General features: G+C 35.1%; 1 protein-coding gene across 11 annotated transcripts in view; it reads right to left on the reverse strand.

The window, feature by feature from the left end:
* Positions 1-4,027: 4,027 nt before the first annotated feature.
* The window catches only part of DCUN1D1 (defective in cullin neddylation 1 domain containing 1), a 34,912-nt gene continuing 12,056 nt past the window's right edge, over positions 4,028-26,883 (reverse strand). For 6 of the 11 annotated variants that reach the window (XM_072807571.1, XM_072807569.1, XM_072807572.1 and 3 more), the window contains 6 exons: positions 22,267-22,483; positions 20,645-20,813; positions 18,273-18,403; positions 8,690-8,772; positions 8,325-8,421; positions 4,028-6,826 (listed from right to left, as the gene is read on the reverse strand). In XM_072807571.1, coding sequence (XP_072663672.1) covers positions 6,747-6,826; positions 8,325-8,421; positions 8,690-8,772; positions 18,273-18,403; positions 20,645-20,813; positions 22,267-22,441 — 735 coding nt within the window. In that variant the 5' untranslated portion in view covers positions 22,442-22,483 and the 3' untranslated portion in view covers positions 4,028-6,746. Of the gene's footprint in view, positions 6,827-8,324; positions 8,422-8,689; positions 8,824-8,977; positions 9,233-11,715; positions 11,798-18,272; positions 18,404-20,644; positions 20,814-22,266; positions 22,484-26,883 lie in introns of those variants that run through there. The other 5 variants (XR_012021790.1, XR_012021789.1, XR_012021788.1 and 2 more) reach the window with 5 other exon arrangements.

Genomic DNA, 26,883 nt, shown 5'->3' on the forward strand with positions numbered 1-26,883 from the left:
CCAGTGCTCATCCCAACAAGTGCTCTCCTCAGTGCCCATCACCCAGTTACCCCATTCCCCTGCCTACCTCCCCTTCCGCTTTGTTCATTTGTCTAAAATCTTCTATTAAGCATTTTAAAAGCACTACTCCACTATGTCCACTATGTATGCACAAGTAGCTGGCAGCAACTAAATGATACCAACGGAATTTTTATAAATTTAAGAAATTCCCAGTTATCTTAAAGCAAAAGAGCTCTGGAAGACATATCTGTGCAGTGGAATGTTTATACAATGTCTTAAATATTACCACCAGTCACAGGCTAAACTAGGTAGCTGTATAAATCATGACACAGAATAGCACCAATCATCAGCCCCGAGCACGACTCACCTAGCCACTACTCCTCAGTAGAGTTCTAAGGGACCAGCACTCCCCCTAGAGGCTAGAAGGCTAAAACAACTTTTCTCATTGACTACAGAAATAACAACCTTCAATTAAGTACATGTCTATAGTAAGTAATTTTACAGTGATCCCTCAAGCCACCTTATACTCAAACTGCATATCCAATCTATGGACACACAGTTAGGACTGTGAGGTATCATTTGCACACTTAAAATACAGGCCCACCAGAATGACTATAATAAAGACAAGTATTCACAAGGATATGAAGAAACTACAACCCTTATGCACTGTGGCAGGAATATTTTTATATAGGACAGCCACTTTGGAAAAGAGTTTGGCAGTTTTTTAGAAAATTAAACAAAAGTTTTCCAACCTACCCAACAATTCACTCCTAGGAAGTTACTTACCTAAGAGAAAGGGAAACATATGTCTACACAAAGGCATATATGTGAATGTTCATAGCATCATTATTCATAATAACCAAAAAATATGAACAATCCAAATGTCCACCAACTGGTGAATAAACAAAATGTATATAGCCATACAATGAAATATTATATTGCAATCCAATGAACGAAGTACAGGCATAGGTTACAACATGAGTGAACCTCAAAAACATGCCCAAGAAGCTAGATACAAAAGACTTCATTCAAATTGTTTGATTCCATTTATGTGTAATTTCTAGATGGGGAAAATTTATGAAACAGATAAAAGTAGCTGCCTGGGCAAGAGGTAGGAGAGGGAACTAACCACAAAGGACCATGAGGGGAACTTTAATGGGCTGATGGAAGCATTCTAAAACTGGATTATGATAATGGTTGCACAATTCTATAAATTTACGAAAATCATTGAGTTGTATGTTTACAATGGGTGAATTTTATCATGTGTAAATTATATCTCATTAAAGCTATTTTTTTAGGTGCCATTACACCAAAGTCTTAGGAATGACTATTTTAGAGCTCTGGCGGACAGCCTATTCATTTCATAATTTCATAATTTCAGTAGAATGAGTTCTAACATACTATCAGAATTAAGAATATTATCAGCATTTGCTCAAAATCTAAATATGCTATTTTTAAAGGATTCCAAGTACATACATCTCTAAATCTTACTGATCAAGTATTATTTTTTTTAGCTATGTGTCATGTTATCTATAAGACAAATCATGGTCTTAGCCATTTTTCCCCTGAACATATGCCCTACACTATTCCTTTTTGTAAAAATCTTGTTTGGTATAGCCTCAGATTTCCATTAAATACAAAGTTTTCTTAGAATATTTCATAACTTGAACTAATTTTAAGTAAATATTTATATTGAATATGCTAAATATATCCATTCTAAATATCCTTTTTTGTTTTGTGTCATCATTAAGCCAGTCACATACTGCCTTTGGCAAGTTTCAAACTTGCTTCAAATTAAGCTTTGCTTTCACTATTTTGGCTCAAAATTCCTCTTTGCTTTAAAATTATTTGATGGATTCTTCTTTCAATGCACTGCTGTCTTCTATGATAAGACCTGTTTTAATTCTAATCTACACTCCATCTCTTACCATTCCACTGGAAAGTCTGCCAAAGTAGTAATGTTCTAAGCCAGACATTTAAGGGAAAAAATTCTCTTAACCAAACATTTTTCCCCAAACCACAGTTCATATGAAATGCCATTAACCTACAAGAGATAAGTAGAAAGCTATGGATAAAGTGGAGGAAGAGGCACTCCTGCTTGCTGGGACTCAACCTCATGGAATATAGCAGCTTCAATGTACGGCTTAAAAACCAACGTTCTACATTTCAAGTCACATTTCAGCACAGCACGAATACAAAAAAATTAAACTGAAAATATTTAAGCAATACTCATAAGAAAAATCTGGATATACTTAATTTAAAAATATACTTTTGGGGATCTCAGTTTTTAAAATGGATAATTATAAAATAATTCCCAAAATAATATCTTTAAAACTCCATAAAGACATTATTTTTGGGATCCCTGGGTGGCGCAGCGGTTTGGCGCCTGCCTTTGGCCCAGGGCGCGATCCTGGAGACCCGGGATCGAATCCCACATCAGGCTCCCGGTGCATGGAGCCTGCTTCTCCCTCTGCCTGTGTCTCTGCCTCTCTCTCTCTCTCTCTCTCTGTGACTATCATAAATAAAAAATTAAAAAAAAAAAAAAAGACATTATTTTTTAGGAATTCCATCAACTACAAATGTTGTGTACCTTTTATCATAATTTCCTTATTTATGTCACATTTTAAAGAAAGATCAACCAAAGAAAAGCCAAAAGCCACATTAACACAGAACATTGAGCCTAGTGGAAAGTGGTTAAATGAGTAAGTTGGTCAGCAGGAAATGCCAATTACCCAGAAGGCAGTAAAAGAAAATAAGATGGCAAGAATACTCTGGTAAAATCATTTATGTATCTGTATTATGATTTTTTAAAAAAACCAGCACTACCTGCCTCCAGAAACAGATACAAATCAAGCAAATATTCAACCAAAATGGCCACAAATAAGGATGGATAAACCTGGAAAAGGGGATTTGCACTATTAAGAATTTTCAAGTTTATATTAACTACAAAATATAGACCCCTTCCCCTCAGAAATCAAAGGTAAAGATATCATGATATATAACTTCACCACATTTCTATAAAATAAAAGTAGAAATTATTGCTATATGACTGTAAAAATGGAGGCAAGTAAATAGTTTAAAATATACTCGTTTATAATCAATTAAATGATGAGCCATAATTTGAACCCTAATTATCACATTATGTAGAAATCACAATTCAGGTATTGTGTCCTCAGTTTTAAGATATTAGTTAAATAGTTCACATTTTAAAAACATTTTATCATTACATAATCAAATTTGATAAAATTTTATCAAAACATCTATGTATTCAATATAAATCATATTGTTAAAAGTATTATAAAGTAACATTTAAAGAAAACTGCTGAGGTGCCAAATAATTATTTTCTATTAAATATACAACTTAACATTTAGAACTATATAAATTAATTCTTGCTAAAAGTTGACTCAGGTTTACAAAGGCATACTTTGTGAACTCTAATATATTTCCCCAGCACCACTTTCCTTTTTCATTCCAAAATTCTTTCATTAGGTGTAACTTTCTTCTGCCATTCATATGTAAAATTACAGAAGTTTTACAATACGTAGTCTTAACATGTTTTTAAAAATCTAAGCAAAGTGCACATTAAACTAGCTACAACTACTCAAATTCCTTGATTATCATCAAATAAAAAATAGATGAACACTTCATTCGCTTAAATCTTTCTGAGGAAAAAAAAATAGTATAACCTTGCTTAAATAAAATTCCCCAGTAAGGGTATTATATAAAAAATTTCCCATGTTATTTTACTTTCGCTCATTAAAACTTTTTAAAAGTCTAATGAAGAACACACACTTATAATGCCATATTACACAACTACAGTACTGTTAATTAAATAAAGCAGCCCAGTATAGTTGTAAACATTTTAAAAACGTAGTAAACAAGACTTGGCATGTCTTTTCTTCCCAAAACTTGCCATTACAATGCTCTTTCCATGAATAATTATTCTTCCTGGAAAAGTTTAAGGTATATTTTAGTCTTTGAAAATATTACACTGAAATAATATGTGAAATGATTTAGTCATGGCAATTTCACTGAAGCTTTTATTGCCTCTGTTGGTAATATGACAGGGATTGTAAGAAGCACAATTGAACTTACAGAGATATGCAGATGATAGTCACTAAAGAGAATCTTGATCTCAAGTCTTTTTATATGTGGGCACTTCTAATTTTATACACTTTACTATTAAAAAGCATTACATTTTAAAATGTGTACCTGTATTGACATTTGGCAAAAAGAAAATTGTACCTGTGGTTCAATTTAAAACAAAGAATCAGCCTGGGGAGTTGACCAAAATGAAGACTGAAACACTAATGAATTAAAGCATTTCAAGTTGTGTGTGTGTGTGCGTGTGTGTGTGTGTGTGTGTGTGAACATGTATGTCTCTTCCAACCTGTCAATCTCACAGACACACTCACACACATACATGGCCATATGCGTATTTTTTTAGTATAAAATATTCCCTGTAACCAGACATTTATCCTCAAAATAATCACACCACATTAAACCAGTCTTCTCTTTTCAGCCCTAGTAATAGTATTGTTTAATTCTAAGATGCCGTCATAGAGTGAACAACCTTAACTTTTATGCTACATAATTATATTCAAAGCTTTATGTATTTTTTGTTTATAATTACACAGTAATTATAAATGTTTAGTACCAAAATGATGACAAACACTATTTTGTTGAAAAAGGTCTTGCATTTAAAAGGAAAAGTCTGTAAACCCAAAGGCACTAAGCCATGAACCAATATCAGACTTCTAAGAAAAACCATTTATATTGAAAAAAACAAAAAAAACAAAAAAAAAAAGCTAATGGGATCTCATTTTAAAACACAGCATACTCGAATTAATCAATCCGAAAACAATACCATAACTCAAAATCTTCAAGACAAAAAACAAAATAGTACATATATATATATCTTTTTAAATTTTTCATAATTGAAGTTCCTCTTTATATTTACAAATATGAAATCAGGAAATACTGAAAGCAGCAGGATTCTTTTCTTTTTCTTTTTTAAAATAACCAATTCCAGTAACCTGAATAGAAATTTTCAAAATATTCTTTTGGTAGAATTATATTCTTGAGTTAAAGTTATGATTGGAATATTAATATAGTATCTATGGGGTAGGCTCAATTTCAGAAATTACGTAAATAAAAAGTAGTTATAAGATGTCATTGTTTCTTAAAATCATTTCCACATCTACATAAAACATACTACTATTCTGAAGTACACTCCTTTGATAATTTTAACACAGGACCTTAGAGAGTTGCTTGCATATACAAAGCAAAATCTTGTCCTGCTAAACACCAAAGTCATCCAATGTATGAAATTTTACATTTTTTTTTTTACTTGCCTTACAGAAATGTTTAAGAAAGCAGTAAACTCTTCACGTGTCAGGAAGTTTAAAGAGAAATGAGGCATTTTCAGCATGAAAGCAGTTCATGGGTCTTGTAATGAAAAAAATACATACAAGATAGAATTCTGCTTTGATGTGAAAACTGAGCTAATTTAAACGAAACAAACAAGGTGAAGAAACTAAATAATTTACAAAAATAAAAGCCAGATTGGTATTTTGCATCAAGTACATGCTTGCTTGAAAATTTTTGCTCCTGAAGTATTTGGCAACCACAGTGATTAGCAGTTAAAGCAATTTCAACAAAATAAGAAGTCATCAAAAATGGACTATTTGTATGAATGCAGTACCTATAAGGATTGAACTTCATGGCTCATCATGACCATTTTCAAAATTTAATTCCTACTATCTTCTTATAAATTAAGAGAATTTCATTTGTGTTCCATAGTGTGCTGACAAAAACAAAAAACAAAACAAAAATAAACCCTCATGCCTAAATTTAGAATATTGTATTGTGTAGCAGTCTAAAACATTCAAAACAAATTAAATAGTTTAACTTATTCGACAGGCATATAAGCATTTGAAAATCATAATGAAATCCAATTATGTAGTGCATAATGTAGATAGGAGTAGAATCTAACATTATGCATTTTCTAAATAAAAGCTCCCTGTAAGACAACTATATATAAACATGGGTAAGATAAGTGCAGACTAGTTCTGTGGAACCTTTTGAAATCGAGGGTCTGAAACACAATATATTTTTCAGGTAGGCACACCAAGTTATCCTAAAAAATTTTCACGTTGGTTATTTTGACATCAGTTACTCTACTCACATCAACAATACATGTGATTTGCCAGGAAAAAAAAAAATCCCCCAAACCAAAACACCATTCCAGATCCGGTACACTTTAAATATATCACTCTCATTGGAAGTGCTATCAGCATAGTCTTTGCAACTAGCCCAAAGCATATATTTAAGAAGTTTTTATAAATTGTTTGTGATGTTCATATGTTTAATTCTTATGCCAAACTGTTTTCTGATGAAGACAGCATTGTGCTTTATGCAAGAATGGAAACCTCAAAATAATCACCATAAAGCTTCTACGACTTATGGGAGAATAAACTAGGATGGTCCACAGATATAAGATGAAATCCACAATGTTGGAATTATAAATGTTTAGAGCGGCCCAGACTAGAAGACAAGCCCAAACCACCATTAGAAGAATGAAATACGATATGGTCCAAGATGTATCCTTAAAGTTTTGACACAACCCTCAGTCTGAATTGTGAGGATTGATCTTCAGTTCAGTCCAGCCAGCAGAAATTGACTGTGCAATTTTCCGTTGTATTTATTGTACAGACTATGTACATTCTAGAAGGTTCCTTTAGTGCTACACTGTTGTACTTTTTGTCCCAGCAATTTGAGGGCGTGCAAATTCCACAAAGTCATCAATAAGAACAGGCCATGCTCCTAGGGGAAAAAAAAAAAGTATGGGAACAAGGAAGCGAAGAAAAGCAGAAATAAACCTGACATTATAAAGAAAAGCCTTCACTTTTTAAAATACCTTCCCCATAACAGTTAAAGTATATCATTATAAATATTCCCACTGATAAGACTTTTAAAATTCTAGCTTTTTAGAGTTTCTACCTAAAATATGCTTTGTATTGTCCTTGCTCTATTATTCCAAAACTTGATTATCCTCTGAATAAAAATAACAACTCTTCTGGTAATCAATCAATAATATCATGGTTTTTTTTTTTCACGAAGGCCACTGAACCGGTAGGTAGCCTAATAAATAGCCATGCTGTAAGGGCACATGGCCAGCACTGACAGCATAGTTATGTAGGAGGAAAAAAGTTTCTAGGCATTCTGTGGCAAACTTAACAGGAGAAATCAACAGCAAGTATCAAATCCTATTTCATGATAATAAATTACTAAATGATTTTAAATTGCATATATGCATGCCTCTACACATCCACATGCCAACTTCCAAATTAGGAAGTTCTCCAGTTTTGTATAAGACCTAACAGAAAGCACAATTATCATCAATCATATACAGGATTAAAGATTTCTCACTTGTTAGTGAAGACTGTACATCATAATGAAAACAGAGGGAAAAAAATAATATCTCTGGTTAAACAGTTCCAGGACACTTTTAAGGAGGCCAAGGTCACTGGAGATTTTTCAAAGAGTACCTCTCTATTCAACAATCTCAAAAATGCATCCTGCTAATTCTCCAGCGGGGCTAGGTAAGGATGTGTGAGTAAATCAATGTAAATCACTGCCAATTTTAAAAAAAATAAAAGCACAGGTCCTGGTGGATGGTAATATTTTTTTACATACATGAAAAAATATCAGAAAAGAATTCAATTGGTGATCATTTACTGATCAGTAGGCAGCTGAAGTACATTTCAAACTTGACAGTCACTAAACTTGAGTTTACAATCAAGTTCATAGACAAGACAAACAGATATAACAGTAAAAAATACAAAGTACATTAAAAAGAGTAATGAGTAAACTGAAAATCTAAAACATGGATAAAAACTATTATTCAGGGCAGCCCCAGTGGCTCAGTGGTGTAGCACCGCCTTCAGCCCAGGGTGTGATCCTGGAGACTGGGGATCAAGTCTCATGTCGGGCTCCCTGCATGGAGCCTGCTTCTCCCTCTGCCTGTGTTTCTGCCTCTCTCTCTCATGAATAAATAAATAAAATCTTAAAAAAAAAAAAAAAAAACTATCATTCATGCCTTTTTGGAAGACAAGATTCATTCACTGCGTTGGTATTTAGAGAAAAAAATAATATAGACTGGTAAAGAGGATGAAGGCATTTTATACATCAGAAGAGCACAAATAAAAGGTCAGAAGACAGAAATCCAACTCCAAGAAAAGCAGAGGTAGACAAGAAGTTCAAGAGCGTATGAAAGAAGTAAAAACAAAAACACAATTGGTAAGACAAAAACTTTCATTACCTTCTTCATCATAATTAGACATGTCATCTGCAATCATTGTACTGAAGTCTAAAAGAAGATTCCAAGTATCTTTTGGTATTGATCGTTTATGATGTTCCTATTTTTTAAAAAAAACAAGCAAAAAACATTCAAATCACTAAAAAGAGTTTCAACACATCAGCCCAAATGATACTAAACCCAAGAATGCAAAACAACTTGCGTAATGAAATCTAGTAATCAAATTTCTCGTCTTATGTCCACTACATACTCTAAGATGAGTTAGTCATGCTTTAAAAAATGTTAATTTATCTTCAAAGTAAAAATGTAGAGAAGAAAAAAAAAAAAAATGTAGAGAAAAGATAGAGCTGCAGAAAACATGAACTTACCAACAAAAATTTATTCCATAAGTCTAAGAATTTAAATCTTCCATTAAGCACTAAATTCCAGTAGGCAATGGCCATTTCTAGATCTGTAATATTAAAAATAAATTATGTATTTCAAATTCCATGAATATTTATCCCTGCAAAAAAAAAACCAGGTAAGACCAAAGATAGCCCTAAAAAAATTAAATTAAAAACTTTTTGACTACTTGTGTCGTAAAATTTTCGTGTACAGGTAAGACCAATGTTTGTATCCTGCCTGCCTCACCTTCAGGGCAAGAAGAATACACTTACCTCACAGGGGGTTTCTGAAGCCTACGTTAGATAATGTAGAGAAGGATACTTGAGTAGATGATCAGTATTAAAATGTTAATTTACATCAGCATTTCTCAACCTCAGCACTTTTGACTTTGGAGCCAAATAATTTCTCCTTGTGGAAGACTGTCCTGTATTTTATGACATTAGCAGCATCCCTGGCCTCTATCCACAACTCCATGCTACCCCCAGTGGTGAAAAACAAAATTGTCTCCAGACGTTGCCAAAGCTACCCTGGGGAGGCAAAACAGGCCCTGGTTGAGAACCACCAATGTAATGCAAAGGTAGATTGTAATGCAAAGGACTGCATTCCACAAAGAATGATCCCAATTTCAGAGTTACTAGGAATACTGATTTAAAAATTAATATTCATCAACTAAGATTTGCTTTTGGAAAAGTGTGATGATGATGTAAAAGGGCTATTTAACTGGGTTTGGAGCAGAGTGAAGCCATATTGCTACGTGACAGAGTACAATACCTGTCATGACAGAAAGAAAGAACTATGATCTCTTTCAAGGAACTAAACTAGTTAAGAAAGTACCAAGCTTTTATGAGTAAATATCCATCTCCAGGTTAGGAAAAATTGTATCCCAAGTAACTTAAAAGTCCTTTTAGATACAATCTCCAAACCACTCCTGATAACCTGAAGAATCCTCAGACTAGGAAAGACTCCAAAAAGACTCACATTGTACCTCAAAGAATAATATACAGGCCATAAGGCAGAAAATCCCCCTTCTTCACTGGACCTTCACCTCTTCAAGGATAGGAACTGCATGTCCCCAAACTAGCAAACGCAGTACGCATTCACAAACTGATGAATGAATGAACTTCCTACATTCCATGTGCAAATGCACTACTTACCTTCAAATCCATCATTATGTCTTCCTTCAAACTCAGTGGAAAAGATGTCACTTTTTTCTCCTATGCAAAGATAAGCCTAACACCACTGTTCTCAATTCAATACCATCCTGCCTCTTCAAGGAATCTTGTCTACTAATTAGTTTTCCTCTCTCCCTACATCTTCAACTCTGCACTGTCTTCCGGCTTTTGCCCTTTCATGAAGGAATATGCTCAGGTTACAGCACTTATCTTAAAAAAAAAACTTTCTTGGATCTCTTATCCCCTTAACTAGCTACCCTCTTTCTCTTTCCCTTCACAGATAATCTTGAAACAGTACACGGAGTCTTCTACTTTCATACATAATATGCTCCTGAAAGCAAGTCTAAAAGTCAAATTCAGATCCCCAGATTTTAAGAAAACTAGAAATATGACACCAACTTCTAACATAATATCTTCTTAAGCTTGTGATCCTGAAGGCTCTATAGCTAATATTCCTTCCAGGTTAATTTTGTTCTTTACCAACTAAACATATTAATTGTCTGGCTCAGCACAGGACAGTGGCTGTTATTAGCATGCTTACTGACTTCCTTCTTCATTTTAAGTGTATTAAATTTATGAGAATAAGCTTATTACTAGTGCTAGCATTTTCTTCCTTTTCAATTAATTTTCACAAAATAAGAAACAACAGAGATATTCAAATAACTACAAACCAGGAGACACCTATAAATGCCCATTTGTCAGCTGATACACTAAAAGAATCTGACAAGGGTGGAAGTATATGTGTATGATGGTTGAAGGTTTAGGTTGTAAAAGAAGAGAATTTTTTTGTAACCTACATGTATTGCCCCATTTCCTCACCTCCCACACACTCTTTTAATTTTATAAACTAGCGTGTACCTCTGTCACTCTACTGAAAGTAATCTCTGCCAAATAAATACTTTTTATGTCCTTAATTTTGGTTGCCAAATGAATACTTTGATGTCCTTAATTTACCTGGCTCTCTGCCATCTTGGACAAAACTGAATACACCTCCTAGATGGAACTGTCACTTCTTTCAGCTTTAATTGATAACACTCTATTATTTTCCTCTGTTGTCTCTGGTTTTCTAACTGGCTCCCCTTCCTCCATTCATCCATTTGATGTTGGTATTCTGTGATACTGTATGTCAGCAATAACCATTTCTACTCCCCGCAGATTTTTTCAAACCCTTACCTTTTTTCACATCATACGCTCAACTGTCTTCAACAACTCCTAAATCTGAATCCTTTATCTCTATGTTCTAAATTCATGTATCTAATTGCCTAAGGACAACTTCAACTGGGTATCCATAAACAGCTCCAATTCAACAGAACTCAAACTGAACTCATTATCTTTCTCTACAGACTCGCATTCCTTCTCTCAATGTCCTCATCCTACAGTGTTTCTCAATGAAACACCATTGTGCGTTGTGAAGAATGCCACCTATGCACGGCAGGACATTTAGCACCCATCTAATACCAGAAGAAACCCTTAGTCATTATGACAATCAAAAAAACACCCCCATACATTTCCAAATGTCCCCTAAAGGCGTTCAGAATTGATAGAGAAACTCCTTTCTCCCTCATCACACACTTTCAGTCGAAGTGCTTTCATTTTGGCTTCTAAGTACCTTTAAATCTCTCTCCATCCCTACTGTCAGGACCAATGCTAGAGTCCTCTTCATGTCTAGCTAAATCACTGCAACAGCTTCATAACCAATCACTCTTCCTCTAGTTCTGACTCCACGCCTTTTTAAGAACCACAATGCTTTCTTATGGACCTTTCAGGCATTTATAAATTTGGTGTCACTTCATGTTAAAATTCTTCAATGATTAAAACAATGAGATTCCACTACACACCTTTTGAAATGGCCAAAATCCAAAACACTGACAACACCAAATGCTGGCGAGGATGTGAAGCAACAGGAACTCTCATTCACTGCTGGTGGGAATGCAAAATAGTATATCTACTTTGGAAGACAGTTTGGCAGTTTCTTACAAAACTAAACATACTCTTACCATATGATTCAGCAATCACATTCCTTGGTATTTACCCAAATGAACTCAAAACTTACATCCACACAAAAACCTGCACATGAATATTTACAGCAGCTTTATCCATAATTGCTAAAATTTAGAAGCAACCAAGATGCCCTTTAGTAAGTAAAGAGATTATATGAACTGTGGTACATCCAGATGAAGGAATATTCAGTGGTAAAATGAGCTATGAAGCCATGAAAAGACATGCAGGAAAACAAATGCATATTAATACTACCAAGTGAAAGAAAACCAGTCTGAAAAGGCTAATTCTGGAAAAGGAAAACTATGGACAGTAAAAGGATCAGCAGTTAGCCAGGGGTTAGGAGGGAGGAAAGGATTAATAGGCAAAGCAGAGGACTTTTAGGGCACTGAAAATTCTCTGTATAATGCTATAATGATGGATACATGTCATTATTACATTTGCTCAAACCCACAGGATATACAACACCAAGAGTGAACCCTAATGTAAACTTAAACTTTGGGTGATAATGATGTATCAATATAGGTACAACAGTACAAAATGTACCACTCTGGTGAGAGATGTTGATAATGGAAGGAGCTATGTATGTGTAGAAGCAGAGGGTACAAGGAAAATCTGTCTGTACCTTCTACTCAATTTTGCTGTAAACCTAAAACAGCTCAAAAAATAAAGTCTATTAAAAAGAAACTTTTTTAGGGGCACCTGGGTGGCTCAGTCAGTTATACATTTGCCTTCAGCTCAGATCATGATTCCAGAATCCCAGAATGGAGCCCCACACTGGGCTCCCTGCTCTAAAGGAAGTCTCCTTCTCCCTCTACCACTTACCTTGCTTGTGCTCACTCACTCTCTATCAAATAAAATCTCAAAAAAAATTTATTTTGTTCTGCAATGATCTTCCTACTGCCTTCTGATAAAATCTACACTTCTGGTTAAATTAACTTACAGTTCCTCAAAGGTGCTATGTCTCTCACCTCTGAGCAATTGAACTTACTAATCTTTACACCTTAGAGATGGCTTCTTCTTCTTCTTCTTTTTTTTTTCTTTTTTTTGGCCTTGAAAACATACTTATTCCTCAAGGCTCAAAAATTAATATTTGTGAAGAAAACCGTTGCAAACTCACCCAGACAGACTTAAGATGCTACTGACTTCATGCTCACAGAGTAAGGAGTCAATAAATATTTTTGAATGAAAGAGGAATAGTCAAAAAGACTTACTAAGTTATAATTAAGAGTTGAAATGCAGGGGCACCTGGGTGACTCTGCTTGTTACAGATCAGACTCTTGGTTTTGGTTCAGGTCATAATCTCAGGGTCCTGAAATTGAGCCTCACCTCAGGCTCTGCACTCAACAAGAAGTCTGCTTGAGATTCTCTACCTCTGCACCTCTCTGTCCACCCCTCTCACCACTCCAATCACTCATATGCCCATGCATGTTCTCTCTCTGAAATAAATAAATAAATAAATAAATAAATAAATAAATAAATAAATAAATTCTTTTAAAAAAAGGTTGAAATGCCTAAGATTGTATAGGGATAGAATGTCAATTACCACAAACATAGGAAAAATTGCCCTTTAGAAAGAAATGTCTGAGTGACAAAGAGAAGAGTCTAGCTAGAGAGAAGTCGTTCAAAAGGTTGGACTCTTAAATTCCAATTCTACCACTAGTTAAGGAAACTTGGGTAAGTGAGTTCACCTCTCTATAATTCAATTTAAAATAACAATAACAAAATATCAGAGAGGGAGACAGAACATGAGAAACACCTAACTCTGGGAAATGAACAAGGGGTAGTGGGGAAAGGGAGGTGGGCGGGGGGATGGGGTGACTGGGTGACGGGCACTGAGGGGGGGCACTTGACGGGATGAGCACTGGGTGTTACACTATATGTTGGCAAATCTAACTCCAATAAAAAAAAATACTAAATAAATAAAATAAAGATAACAGTACCTATTCTCACATGGTTGCTGTAAAGATTAAACAAGTTAATAGACATAGAACATTTAGAACAATGGCCGGTAAATAATATGAGTCCTTACTATCATTGTTATTATTAACAATTTTAAAAATTATTATACATTCTGAAGCAGTATTGGAAAAGAGACAAAATTCAACAATAAGGTAACAAGTGGCAACAACAGTTAGAATAAGTAGAAGGATAATATAGAGAAAAAGAGACTAGCAAATAACAACATTGCCTAAAACTGAGATACTTACAGAATGAATTCTTATGCCCTTATAGTAAAATTGAAAATGTGAGGCAATCCCAGTGTCAAACAAAATTAACAAGGGCGATGTGGGATTTCATAAAAGGTGATGAATTGAGTGCTGAATGAACATGGAAATGAACTGACACTGGATTCAAATACTGTCCTTAAGGGAAACAAAATGTTGCCAACTCACTAGGGAGGATGGAATGGTGATTAATATTCCTATTCACAATGTCTTCATTTACTTAGAAACATCTAGTTTGCACAATTATATATATATATAATATATAAAATATATATATAAAACACAAAGATTGTTGGGTCAGAAGATCTGAGACTGAGTCCCAGGTTCTCCCAACTCGAAAAGTTATGTGACCTTAGTAAGTCAGCCTCTCTAATCACAAATTTTTCCATCTTTACAACAAAGAGGATAATAGGTTTTTTACTTAGCTCAAAGGGTTGTTACAAGAGTCAAATGGGATTACACAGGTGAAAATGCATTTTAAAAACACTCTCTAAAAAAATAAAAAATAAAAAAATAAAAAAATAACTCTCTAAAATTATTTTTAAATATTAAAATAAATGTTTAAATAATCTTAACATTTAAAAAATCACTGCACAGGTATGATTCTAGCTGAACCACAGTTCACAAGAAAATAACTTATGAACTTTAGTCTAATCAAAGTTTGGCATGGTCCTAAAAATGACATGGTTGCTACAGAACAAATATAATTTTTGACCAAACAGAATGAACAGTCTTACAAAAAATAACAGACTCCTGGTGTTCTACATTAAACAGCCTCCTTCTGGAGAATTATGTTCAGCTTTAAGAGCTCTATTTTGAGAGAATCTGAGAAATTGGAAACGTGCCTGGGAGGAGAGAGTAATAGGAGTAAGGTCTTCTCAAATGAAGAATAGTTAAAATAATGGGAATGCTGACCTGGAAAACAAAGGAGAAAGGGGGAAGTGACAGCACTCTCTAAATGGTTAGACTTCTTCCGTGCTGCGGTGGTGGACAAATAAGAGCAGCAGAAGTTACAAAGACAGAGATGTTCACTTCATAAGGAAGAAGTGTGTGATAAGAAGTAGGAGTATCCTGTGACAAGAATGGACAGCTTCCTACAACAATGTGTGTTCAATCCCTGTATGTTCAAAAGTAGAAACTAAATGAGCACCAGCTATGGATGCTACTTTGGACAGGTTAGACAACTTAACGAAAAATTCCTTTCAAATTTAAGACTCAGAAGACTATCAGAAATGCCAGGTGCCTGAAGCAGACGGTGATAGTGCAAGCACCCTATCCTGTTGTCAAAGGAAATCGGGTTATAGAAAATGAGAAAATATGGAAAACACTAGCTCTCATTATAACTAGCAGAGCTATTTATAAATAAACCACAGTGCTGTCACTGTCACTCTGCCAATTTGTTTTGGGCCTCACCTTCTCTCCTCTGATCTTCTAATTCCTCTCTGCCAAATACTGTAATTTAAGAGCCCTGTGAGCCCTTAGAAAGGCTGTCAAGAAAACGGTTTTCTTTTTAATTAAGTTCTTCAACTAAGCAAGTCATTACATTTCCTGACACCCAACACCAATGCAAAACAAAGGGAGAAACTAGGATTTGTCTTCCTATTATGCTTTTTTCTTTTCTAAATTAAGATTTTTTTTTAGTTTTAGCCTTACAGAAAAATTGAGCAGAAAGTACAGACAGTTCCCGTATACCTCCCCACATGTACAACCCCCCCACCCCCCCTGCTCTGTTTCCACTATTTTTAACATCTTGCTTTAGTGTGGTATGTTTCTTACAACTGATGAGCCAATATGAATATACTACTATTATTAACTGAAGCCCATATTTTACATTAGGGCTCACTCTGGAATGTGCATTCTATAAGGTTTTTTTTTTTTTTTTTAGAAAAGTTTTTTTTTTTTTAAACAATTTCAAAACTGTGGTTAAATACACAAAATTTATCATCTTAACCATTTTTAATTGTACAGTTCAGTTATTATTAGGTACATTCACACTGTTGTGCAACCAATTTCTAGAACTCTTTTTTTCATCCTGCAAAACAGAAACTCTATACCCATTAAACTATATTACAATTATTAAGTTCAGTATTTATTAGACAATAAAATAAATTTTTAAATCTAAGCCTGTACAATCTTTTTTTGCAAGTTTCTCTATAATCCAAAATTCCAATTTACTATCATGTTAATATATCCAATTATCTAATAAAATTTTAATTTTGCTTTATTTTCACCACATATAAGGACTAAGATTCAATATCAAAACTATATATTCACCCCAAAATATTTTTAGTTTTGTGCTTCAATAAGGGATAGGGATATAACTAAAGAAATAGATTCAGCCCATTTAAATCAACATTTTATATTCATAACATTTTGTTTAATCTTATCAAAATATTATACTACATTTCTAAACACAACAAAAATAATTTTAATGTACACATACATAGTCAAAAATTTTAATCAGTTTTTATTTGTGGAAAGGAAGGAGGAAATTAGGAAAAAAATAGCCCAGCTAACTGATGGCCACAGATATAGTAGAGAAACTAACTCTACATATCATCCATCCCAGCTTATTTTGCCTACAAAATGAGTAATTTTACTCCAAGAAGAAAAATCCAATCGAAACTGAAGAATCAGTTGAAAAGGAGGCTTCATTATTTGGAATTTTGCTTTACAGATATTTTGTATATCTTCAATCAATTCAACCACTTTCAGTCACTCTTTAGGCCAAATCTTCAATACAAATGTACATTTATCCCTTCCTCACTAGATTTCAACCACTTTCTCGGTCTAATCCCCATTCATATAATCCTTTTCTTAATGCCTTTTCCCCTCTAATTTAAAATATAAAAAGGATTAGTGCAAGAGGCCCCTGTTAGCCTCTCCAACTAGCGGATCTTCAAAATCAAAAACACACTCACTTCCATCGTTGGGTAAGTTATTTAACCTTCCTGTAGGCAAGAAGGTTTCCTCATCTGCAAAATCAGGATAGAAAAATGACTAGCACTCTATTACTATGTATTTGGCACATGGCAGGTGATGACTTATTAAATGAAAGAATGAGTAACTCATAAAACTATTAAACATGAGATGAAGCAGTTTATGCACTTAGCACACTGCCAGGCACACTTCAAGCACACATTAAATGAAGATATCACCATCGAAATCTTCAGTGCATCCCTACTGCCCACAAATTCTAATTTAAAACTTTCTGTCCTGTTTTTAAAAGAAACCTGTGATTGTCAAGCCTTACTATGTCTCACCAACTTAATCTCCAAATAAGCAATTCCACTAAAATTACATCAATGTTTTCTCTCTTTTACAAAGAAACGAGGCTTATTTCTGAAGTTTTGGATATTCATTCTATCCTCTTGAGCACCTTGTATAGTCAAATACCATATTCTTTAGTTCATATCCCACCTTGCCCAGGAAGCATTTCCCAACCATTCCTGCTTTTACTCATTTCTCTCTTCATCTAAAACCCTCACAAAGGTTTACTATTGTGTATTACCTGCTATCATCAAATCTCTCTAGGTAAACTGTAAATTACACTGTAGCTTTTACTTCCAACCCCCACCCCCTGCTATCCCTAAAGCAAGTGTATGAATATTACATACAGCACAAATTGACTGATCTAAACTGTTAACAGTGGAAGATTACAGATAGGATTTCTGCATAAGATTATAAATAATAATCATTACTTTTATTCTTTCTTATAGCTTCCAAAAAATCATACCAAAAAGATAGATTTCTTTGACATTCTATGACTTGTAAATCTTACAATGCTATTTCTATAGATCTGTGGTGAAAAAACTATGGTCCTAGGAGCCTACAATATCTTCTAGATAATAAATATAGAAATATACACAAGTAAATATATGTACATAATGTATGTCAGTGGAATTTTAACAAGTATTTATTTTATGTATTGTAGTTCTTAAAAAAAAGATTAGTAGTTCAGATATGGTACCCAGGATAAGTTTATCATTCAATGTGCATAATATTTTCTGATTAACTAGAAGTTCATGGTTTCTCATGGTTTTTCAGTAACTGGTATTTTCATGATGACTCCATGTTCAAAACACAAAACTTTCCATTACAAAAGTGACACACTATCAATGTATTTTAATATATCTAAAACACCAAATATAATTTTTAAAAATTCTTACCTAATCCTTTTTGTCCTGGATTCTTTGCAAAATTAAAAGTAAACTGGTAAAAATCCTTAAATCGTCCTGGTTCTTTCAATTCCTGTTCCATCTTGGGTATCTGGGCCTTTAGTTTTTCTATGCTGTCACATCTACATTGTAAAATTAAAGTTTATAAAAGATAAACCTTTTCACTATAAATTAAGGACTTATTTATTCCTATGACAGCTTATATTTATTCCATAGAACTGTTAAAAAAATCAGTTAGTTGAAATTTCATCTTTTTATATTACATAAACAAGTATGGGGTTAGCTGGAGGAAGAAAAGGTCTGGAGTGATTAAATGTCAGAATTACCATTTTTAAAAGAAATGAGCTATTACTTTTAATTATGTAATTCATTGGACTATCAACACACCCAAATTGTAGAAGTCAGCTACAGTAAATAGAATGTACAGTAATCACCATAACAATCACTAGTTTAAATAGTGATAGATACTCCTTATCTGGTAACAAGTTACATGTCTAGCTCCCAAACTAAGCGAAAACATAGTGCCTTGCTTAGGTGAGGAAGCAACCCTTTAATAAGGTGATGTTATACTAAGTATAATAATAAATATCAGCTGAGCCCCCTACCATCTCCCAACTGCTTATCATATCAGTGTTAAGCGTTTTTTACATTTGCAAAGCCTTCAACTTCCAAGGACTTGAAAGGGTCTATGTACCCATCTTACTTTCCACATAATACCCAGAAGGCAGAAATATTCTATTTTTTTATAGATTCCACAAACCAGTCATTCCATTTTTCTTCTAATCACTGCTGTTTTTATTCCCCTTCTGTGTTCTTCAAAACACCTTCCAGCTCATTAGTTTGCAGAGTAAACTTTTGATTTGGAAGTTCATTATATTTTATATGAATTCAGTTTCAAATGAAAAACAAGCAAGTTCTAATGGAGCCTGTCCTAGTACAGAAAATCCCAGCAAGTTCTGGATAGGACTAGCTTGGGAGGCAGAACACAGTGTCTAGGCCAGTTATTAATTTATTGCTCCTCAGCTTTAAACCTACCCTTCTTTGCCCTACTTTGGGACTATCCGCAGTCAACTACCAATCATGAGGCTTTGTTTTTCTTACCAGCCTGGCTCACTGTTAGGTCCTACCAACAGAGGGCGATGAAAGGCTGGAAGAGGAAGAAGTCACTTAGCCTATTCTAGTTTGTTTTCTGCGGAGCAAGGGTTTCAGTGTGCTGGGAGCTCCCGGGAGTGTTCACCAATGGTGGCAACTCACATGGCTCCGCAGCAAGTGGCCTCTAGCCAGTTTCTCCTCTACCAGAGTGGCAGGCAAAGCAAACATCACAGGCACTGTGTTCCTGCAGCAGCCACACACCCTCTCCTCTGAGCTCCTGAATCTCAACCTTGCAGAGATTTTTCTTTCCTAGGTTCCTTCCTTGCTCACTTACCTCCACCGTAAGGGTGAGGGAAGCTTCCTGCAACTACCACTTCTGTTACACCTCTTTTTTATTACCTCTTTTACACATTTTGATCTTTAAAATTTTCCCTGTTCAAATTACTCACATGGTTTTTCTGTCTTTTCTGGACTCTGATTACAATGACCCTCAGGCTCAAGGATCAGAATGCCTGGGTTCAAATCCTGGCTCTAATCTTACCTAATTCTGTAATTTCTCTGTACCTCACTTTCCTCGTCTCTAAAATGAGTATAAACACTACTTTGCTCACAAAGTTGCATAGGTGAAAATACTTATTTATTTAGCACAGCTCCTGAAATAAAATGAATGTTCAACAAATGTTAGCTATTATTACTAGTCACTCACTAAAAACAAAGGGCAGCAACCCATTACCTATCCATAAACCAAATACTTTTTCACATCCTCATTAACTATGGACAACTAGACGCCATAGGTACATCTCTATCCACGACTTTTTAACTTTTTAAGACATTTAGCTCATCAGCTGGTCAAGGTATAAGTGGAGCAGAAAGTGATTAGTAACTCCCAGGATTTTATATTCTAGGAGTTTATTTATAAATTCAAAGTTCCCAGCCTCACATTAAGAAATAAATTAAAGCTTGATCATTTCACTTATCCATGTTAAATATTAAAGCATAGTAATTTATTTTAATACTAATGAACCTCCCTCAGAGACAAATGATAAAAGTATAATGCAAATGGAATAGGCCAAACTACAGAGATATCTTGACAAACCCAGGAAACTGTATAACATGGGAAGGAGCTCGCATACTAGCCCATTTTTATTTATACCAATATTTGTAGGCAGGTAAATTTAAAAACTGGTATTTAAAAATTCATAACACAATTCAATTCCACAGTTAACTCTCATAGTAATGTATCTAATTTCCAGGGGTAATTATATACTCACCCTAACTCTGTCATACCGTCCATGAACTCCTGCTTGGAGAACTCGCACTGTGTTGCTGCTCTGAACTTCCACGCAATGATCAACACACTAATGCTGGCTGGATCGAGTGCCAGGTCATCACAGAACTGCTGTATACCATCTATTCCAATTTTATTTTCATCTTGAGGATCTTTAAAAATAACAGAGCAATATTAAATTAGTGCCATACTTTATTATGCTATGTCTAAAACTGGAAAAGGTAATGCTCTATATTCCATTTTAAAAAATGGTCACAATAGATCAGAGATATGAAATAATACTACTCTAACAGATGTTTTCCCACTGTAATATTTAAAGCCACTTTATCCCTGAAATAGCATTCTTAAGATGAACAGGAGGATATAGGGGGGAGGTAGGCACTTGATTTTTAAGTTTTATTTATTCATGTGAAAAATGTCCCAAACTAATTTACACTCCAAAAATCAGATACTCCTACACAGAAAAGGATTTTTTCCTAAACATATGTACAGAAGTTGTTTTCTTACAGCAAAATTCATTTTACAATGGCAATCATTCCTTAATATCAGAAAAACTATAATTCTACAATTTAATCCCAATCTCAATATAAGCATCTGCTGTTCAAATTAAAGAAAACACCCAACTATCAATATTTACTCATCAGAAGGTAAAAATTTTGTTTTATTTATTTTTTAATTTCTTTTTATTGGAGTTCAATTTGCCAACATATAGCATAACACCCAGTCCTCATCCCATCAAGTGCCCCCCCCTCAGTAGAAGGCAAAAATCTAAAGTAATGACAAATACAGGAGAAAGAGCCACTCATAGAGCACGCTATTTTAAGTGATTTGCTAACATCTCTAGGAATAAAAAATGTGTGCATCTTTTGCCTTTTGGGCATTAGTTAAGCAAAAAATGTAATCCCACTTTAAGAAGGATTTGAAAGAAAATGTGTATATGTATTTCTGCGTAAACATAAAAGATATGGAAGGATCCAACCCGGGCTATTAAATACTGGTTCCCCCAGGAGAATAAAGAGGGAGAAACTATTAACTTCTTCTGTATTTAGCTATAATATGTTGTTTAACTTTTTTAGAGTGTTACTTCACAGTTCTTTAAAAGTTGTTAAAATTATTATGCAGGCTTTATAAAAATGAGGGGAAAAATCGAGGTCCTCAGTCACTATTCTAAAATTGGCATGGCACATGAAAAAAGGGGGAGGAGGGCAGCCCAGGTGGCTCAGCGGTTTAGCGCCACCATCAGCCCAAGGCATGATCCTGGAGACCCGGGATCGAGTCCCATGTCAGACTCCTTGCATGGAGCCTGCTTCTCCCTCTGCCTGTGTCTCTGCCTCTCTCTCTGTCTCTATGAATAAATAAGTAAAATCTTTAAAAAGAAAAAAAGGGGGGGGGGAGGATAAGGGAGGAAGAAATAAAGAGGCTAAGAAGAAATTTTAGTGAAAAGAGGAAAAATAATTTCTCTCAGATCTCCTGAAGTAATTCTAAGATCTACAGAGCACTCCTAGGCACATTCGCCCAATTTATGTTCTATGTATGCCTGATTTCTCATAAGAAGCATGTAACTGGAAAACTTGGTTCAAAATATTTAAAGTCACAAGCACTCACCTTTGTATCTATTGTATAGTTGTTCTAACTTCTTCCTGTCCAACGATCCTTTTACACTCTCTCGTATATAAAGTTCAGGATTTTGGAAAAAATTGTCTGTTGCAACATCTAACTTCCAGTCATTTTGAGACAGACAACTTACTGCTGTTTTTTCACTAGATTGTGTGAAGATCATAAACTGACGAACTTTATCCTTCTGTGATGATTTCAACTTGTTCTATTGAAACCAGAAAATAAATTGAAACTCTACATAAAAATCACAGATGACTAAGTATTTCTACATGGCTAACGAATCATTCTTAACAATACTTTTTCTCATAAAATATTAAAATATTTTAATATTTATTTTTCTATTAATCAGAAAGAATTTTTTTTAATGTAAAACACACAACTCGGTATTATTTTACAGAAGAAATTCGAAGGTAAAGGAAATTCAACCACCCTGAATTTCTCCTAAAAGATGATCATCAGCGCATATATCAAGATTCTAGGAAGGGAAGTACAGCTACTCTCAAAACCTTGACCAAGCACAAAGCTCTCAAGGGATGCATAAGGAGTGGTGGGGAAGCAGTGACATTATCTACCAGCCAGAACAGTCGATGACCTGGGAGGAACAGTGAGATTAACAGGTGTTAGTTGCAGTTCTAAAACCCATTATAAAGGATAGGGTACAATTCTCCCAACTCCACCCCCTTGTTTTTTTGCTATTTTTACCAAATGTAAAAAAGAAATGAAATAGGAGTACCCTACATTTCTCCTGGTGGTGTTCAGGAACCAAGAATTTCCTCATATTTGCACTCAAATAGAAAACAATGCAATATGAACAAGTACCCTGGATCCTTCCAATGAAGGTAATACTTAATAGAAGAATTCTTCTTTCTTTCCCCTGAATCACCTCTTTCCCTTGGCCAGAGCCTAGCAGAGGCTCTCTCCAAACAGCCTTCTGCTTTAATAACCTCTTCATTTGCCTTATGTTGACACCGATTCATTTCTCATCTGACCTGAACTCTGTGCAAAATAAAGCAGGACAACTAGGCCCGCCACTCTCCCAGTATCCGGAACCATGTTCTTCTCCCTTTCTTCCCACCCAACCTGGTCTCCTGTGCAATTCTAGTATCCCCACTATTATTCTTCTCCCCACCAAGTCCTAGCACCGTCTCTCAGCAAAGTACTTGGGTTCTTGCTGAGCTACTACTGTGAGGGGAAAAAAGCACATGAGCAGGGCACACATTATTAACAGATGGAAACAGTTCTGTGGATTAAGCAACACAACTGAGAACCCCAACATCTTTGATCTAGCCCACACTGACAAATCATAAACCTCAATCCCCTGATTATACAGATGAGAAGAGACCCAGAAAGTTAAGGAATTTGTTTGAAAATCACCCAGGTTATTATAAGTAGAAATGGGACAAGAACAGAAAAATCTCATGAATCTGAGTCTTAGTAATCTTTCCATAAACCACACTGCGTGCTGTACATATTTATAAGCCTTTTGAAATTTTCAAGAAAAAGACTACCAAAGATATAAATATTTCCACCTATTACAGAGTAAAAATAAGAATATGCAAAATCAAATATGAGAACCAACCCTATCTCCTACGATATGAAAAATGTTTATGCCCTGGAGTCTGATTTGTCAGTCACACTTCTCTCTCTGTAAATATGTTATTGTTTAGGGTTACAGATGAAAATCTCAACCTCTGTTCTACATTAAAATTCAGGAAATACAGGAGCACCTGGATGGCTCAGTGGTTGAGTGTCTGCCTTCGGCCCAGTACGTGATCCCGGAGTCCCGGGGTCTGGAGGTCCCAGGATTGAATCCCGCATCAGGCTCCCCACAAGGAGCCTGCTCCTCCCTCTGCCCATGTCTCTGCTTCTGTCTGTGCCTCTCATTAATAGTAAATAAAATCTTTTTTTAAAAAATTCAGAAGCCACAAATTCACTAACCTCATGTTACTTCACTAATAACTGTACCACCTCTGGATATCAGATAACTCACGCCACGTTCTACAACACATCTCTCAGATGTCTAGGATTCTTCCTTTTTGAAAACTATCTCGAGATTTACTATTCAACTGCAACAAAGCCACAATGAAATCAAATGCCAAGGAAGACACTGGACTTATACTGTTTCACTGAAAGGAAGCCACTTTGATTTTAACTTTTATTATTAAATACTATTTTTAAAATTAGTATACCTTTTTCCCTTGAGAGATACCGTCTACTGACATACACTTTTAACTTTTCTTTGAAGAACAGAGAAGTATCTGATGGTCATTATGATCACTAGTGACCACTGTATAATATTGTACAAAGCGCTGGGAGATTAATCTGGAAGTATACCAACTACAGGCCACATCCCAGAAATTAGTTTTTAATTAAGCCTGAATTAACTGCTTTGTATTAACTTTTTCCCATTCTCTCAAAAGTTAGAGGCAGAAAAACAATCAGGATTATTTGGGGGTTTCATCATTCAGTATTAAATCCAGTGCTCTGTTCCCTGAAATTTGAATCATTTTTGTTGAAAAGAGGAAGGAAAAATATAGCTTAAGTCACTTCTGCAAGCCAAAAGAACGGTTCAGTCTACAATAACTTCCTGTCACAGTGCCAGATATGAGAAAACTGGGGAGCAAAGATAAAAAATCATCTTATCCACAGAAACTAGTAACAAAATTATACAAATGAATTACTTAACTCCATATCTTATTTGGGAAAAAAAAGGCATATGTAATAAATAATGTCTATGTATATGTAAATTAAACCATTTTAACTGGTTAAAGTTTACAATATACAGCACAATACCAATATATTTTAAGGAAAAGGGCTGCAGCTGTTCAGCTTCCAACACCATAAAGGCTCATGAGTGAAACCTGGCACAGAACTGATAGGATGGGTTCCTGCTAGGCCAAGAAGTAATACCCAATCCCATTCCTGTTAAGTACCCTCCCCTTCTTGTACTTACAATGCACTCTTAACCATTTTTCTGTCAGCTCTCTATGCCTAGAATCAATCTTCACCATGTGTTCTCCTACTAGGTTGGATGGACTCAGTTCTGTAGTCTCCAAGGCTGTCCTAGAATAAAGCTGGAGTGTACTACATAGGGCTGCCCCTTCTCCAAGTCTCTAGGAGACCTCTAACACTCTGATTTTGAGACTATGGCATCAAAAGTTTAAATTTCTATCAACTTAAGGAAGAGAAAAAGGTATCTAGCCAGCAAAAAAATTATTTTATAGGGGATGAGAGGGTGGATAGAAAACTAAAGTAGAAGACAAAAACAGATGGATCTTCTCTATTTCTACTACAAACGCAGTGGGGATCTTCCTAAGAGCAAAAACATGTGACAACTACAATGATTCAGCACTCAAATAAGTATATGTCATTCACATTAAGATTTATTTAAAAGAAACTAAATAAATCATTAAATAAGGCTAGACAACACAATCACACAATCTTCAGTACTCAAATGTGAAAGCTAGATACCACATTTTCAAGGAAGTTCAGTTTTGAAATAAGTAAAATGTATAAAATACAGGATATTTTCTGATTATTTTTAATTCTAGCCAAAGGGGGGGGGGCTGAGAAAGGGGGGAGAGCAAAGGTAGGAGAATGAGAGGAAGGGAAAAAAAGGAGAGAGGTGTTGTGTTTTATGACAGAAAACTAATTACAATTGTATACAGTTACCAAAGTTAGAAATACTATTATAATATGTATAGTAAAAAAAACACTTATTTGCTCATCTTTCCAAAATAAAAAATCTGGTTATCAAGTCTTATTGTTTAATGCTTAAATCCAACACATCTGTAACTTTTTCACTCAAGAAATGTATGAATCACATTTAAAATAATAGTTTATGGGTAGCCTGGGAGGCTCAGTTAAGCGTCTACCTTCAGCTCAGGTCAAGATCCCAGGACCCTGGGATTGGGAGCCTGGCATCTGGCTCCTTGCTCAGCAGGCAGTCGGTGTCTCCTTCCCCTCCCTGCCCCTCGTGCTTTCTCTCACTTTCTCTCTCAAATAAATAAAATCTTTAAAAAAAAATTTTTAAGTATACTTTTTTTTTTAAGTATACATTTTTTAAAAGGATTTTATTTATCTATACATGAGAGACACGGGAGGGGGAGGGGCGGCAGAAAAACAGCCAGAGGGAGAAGCAGGCTCCACGCAGGGAGCCCGACGTGGGACTCGATTCCGGGTCTCCAAGATCAGGCCCTGGGCTGAAGGCGGAGCTAAACCGCTGAGCCTCCGGGGCTGCCCCTAAAAATTTTTTTAAAGTAATAGTTTGTGGCTCCTGGGTGCTCAGCGGTTGAGCGTCTGACTTCAGCTCAGGGTGTGATCCTGGAGTCCTGGGACCGAGTCCCACACAGGCTCCACCCCCCCGCCCCAGGAAGCCTGCTTCTCCCTCTACCTATATCTCTGCCTTTCTCTGTCTCTCATGAATACATAAATAAAATCTTTTAAAAATAATTTTTTTTTAAATTAAGAAGTAACAGTTTATCTGGAAAAAAAAATACTTTGGATGTAGCCAAGTATCACAGTCAAGTACATTTTACCACTAAACCTATGAAGTCTAATGATAGAAGAATGGGGACTCAGAAAGGCTTTAGAATAAAAATAATA

The sequence above is a fragment of the Canis lupus genome, chromosome 31 (genome assembly GCF_048164855.1).
Source record: "Canis lupus baileyi chromosome 31, mCanLup2.hap1, whole genome shotgun sequence".
Classification (NCBI taxonomy): domain Eukaryota; kingdom Metazoa; phylum Chordata; class Mammalia; order Carnivora; family Canidae; genus Canis; species Canis lupus.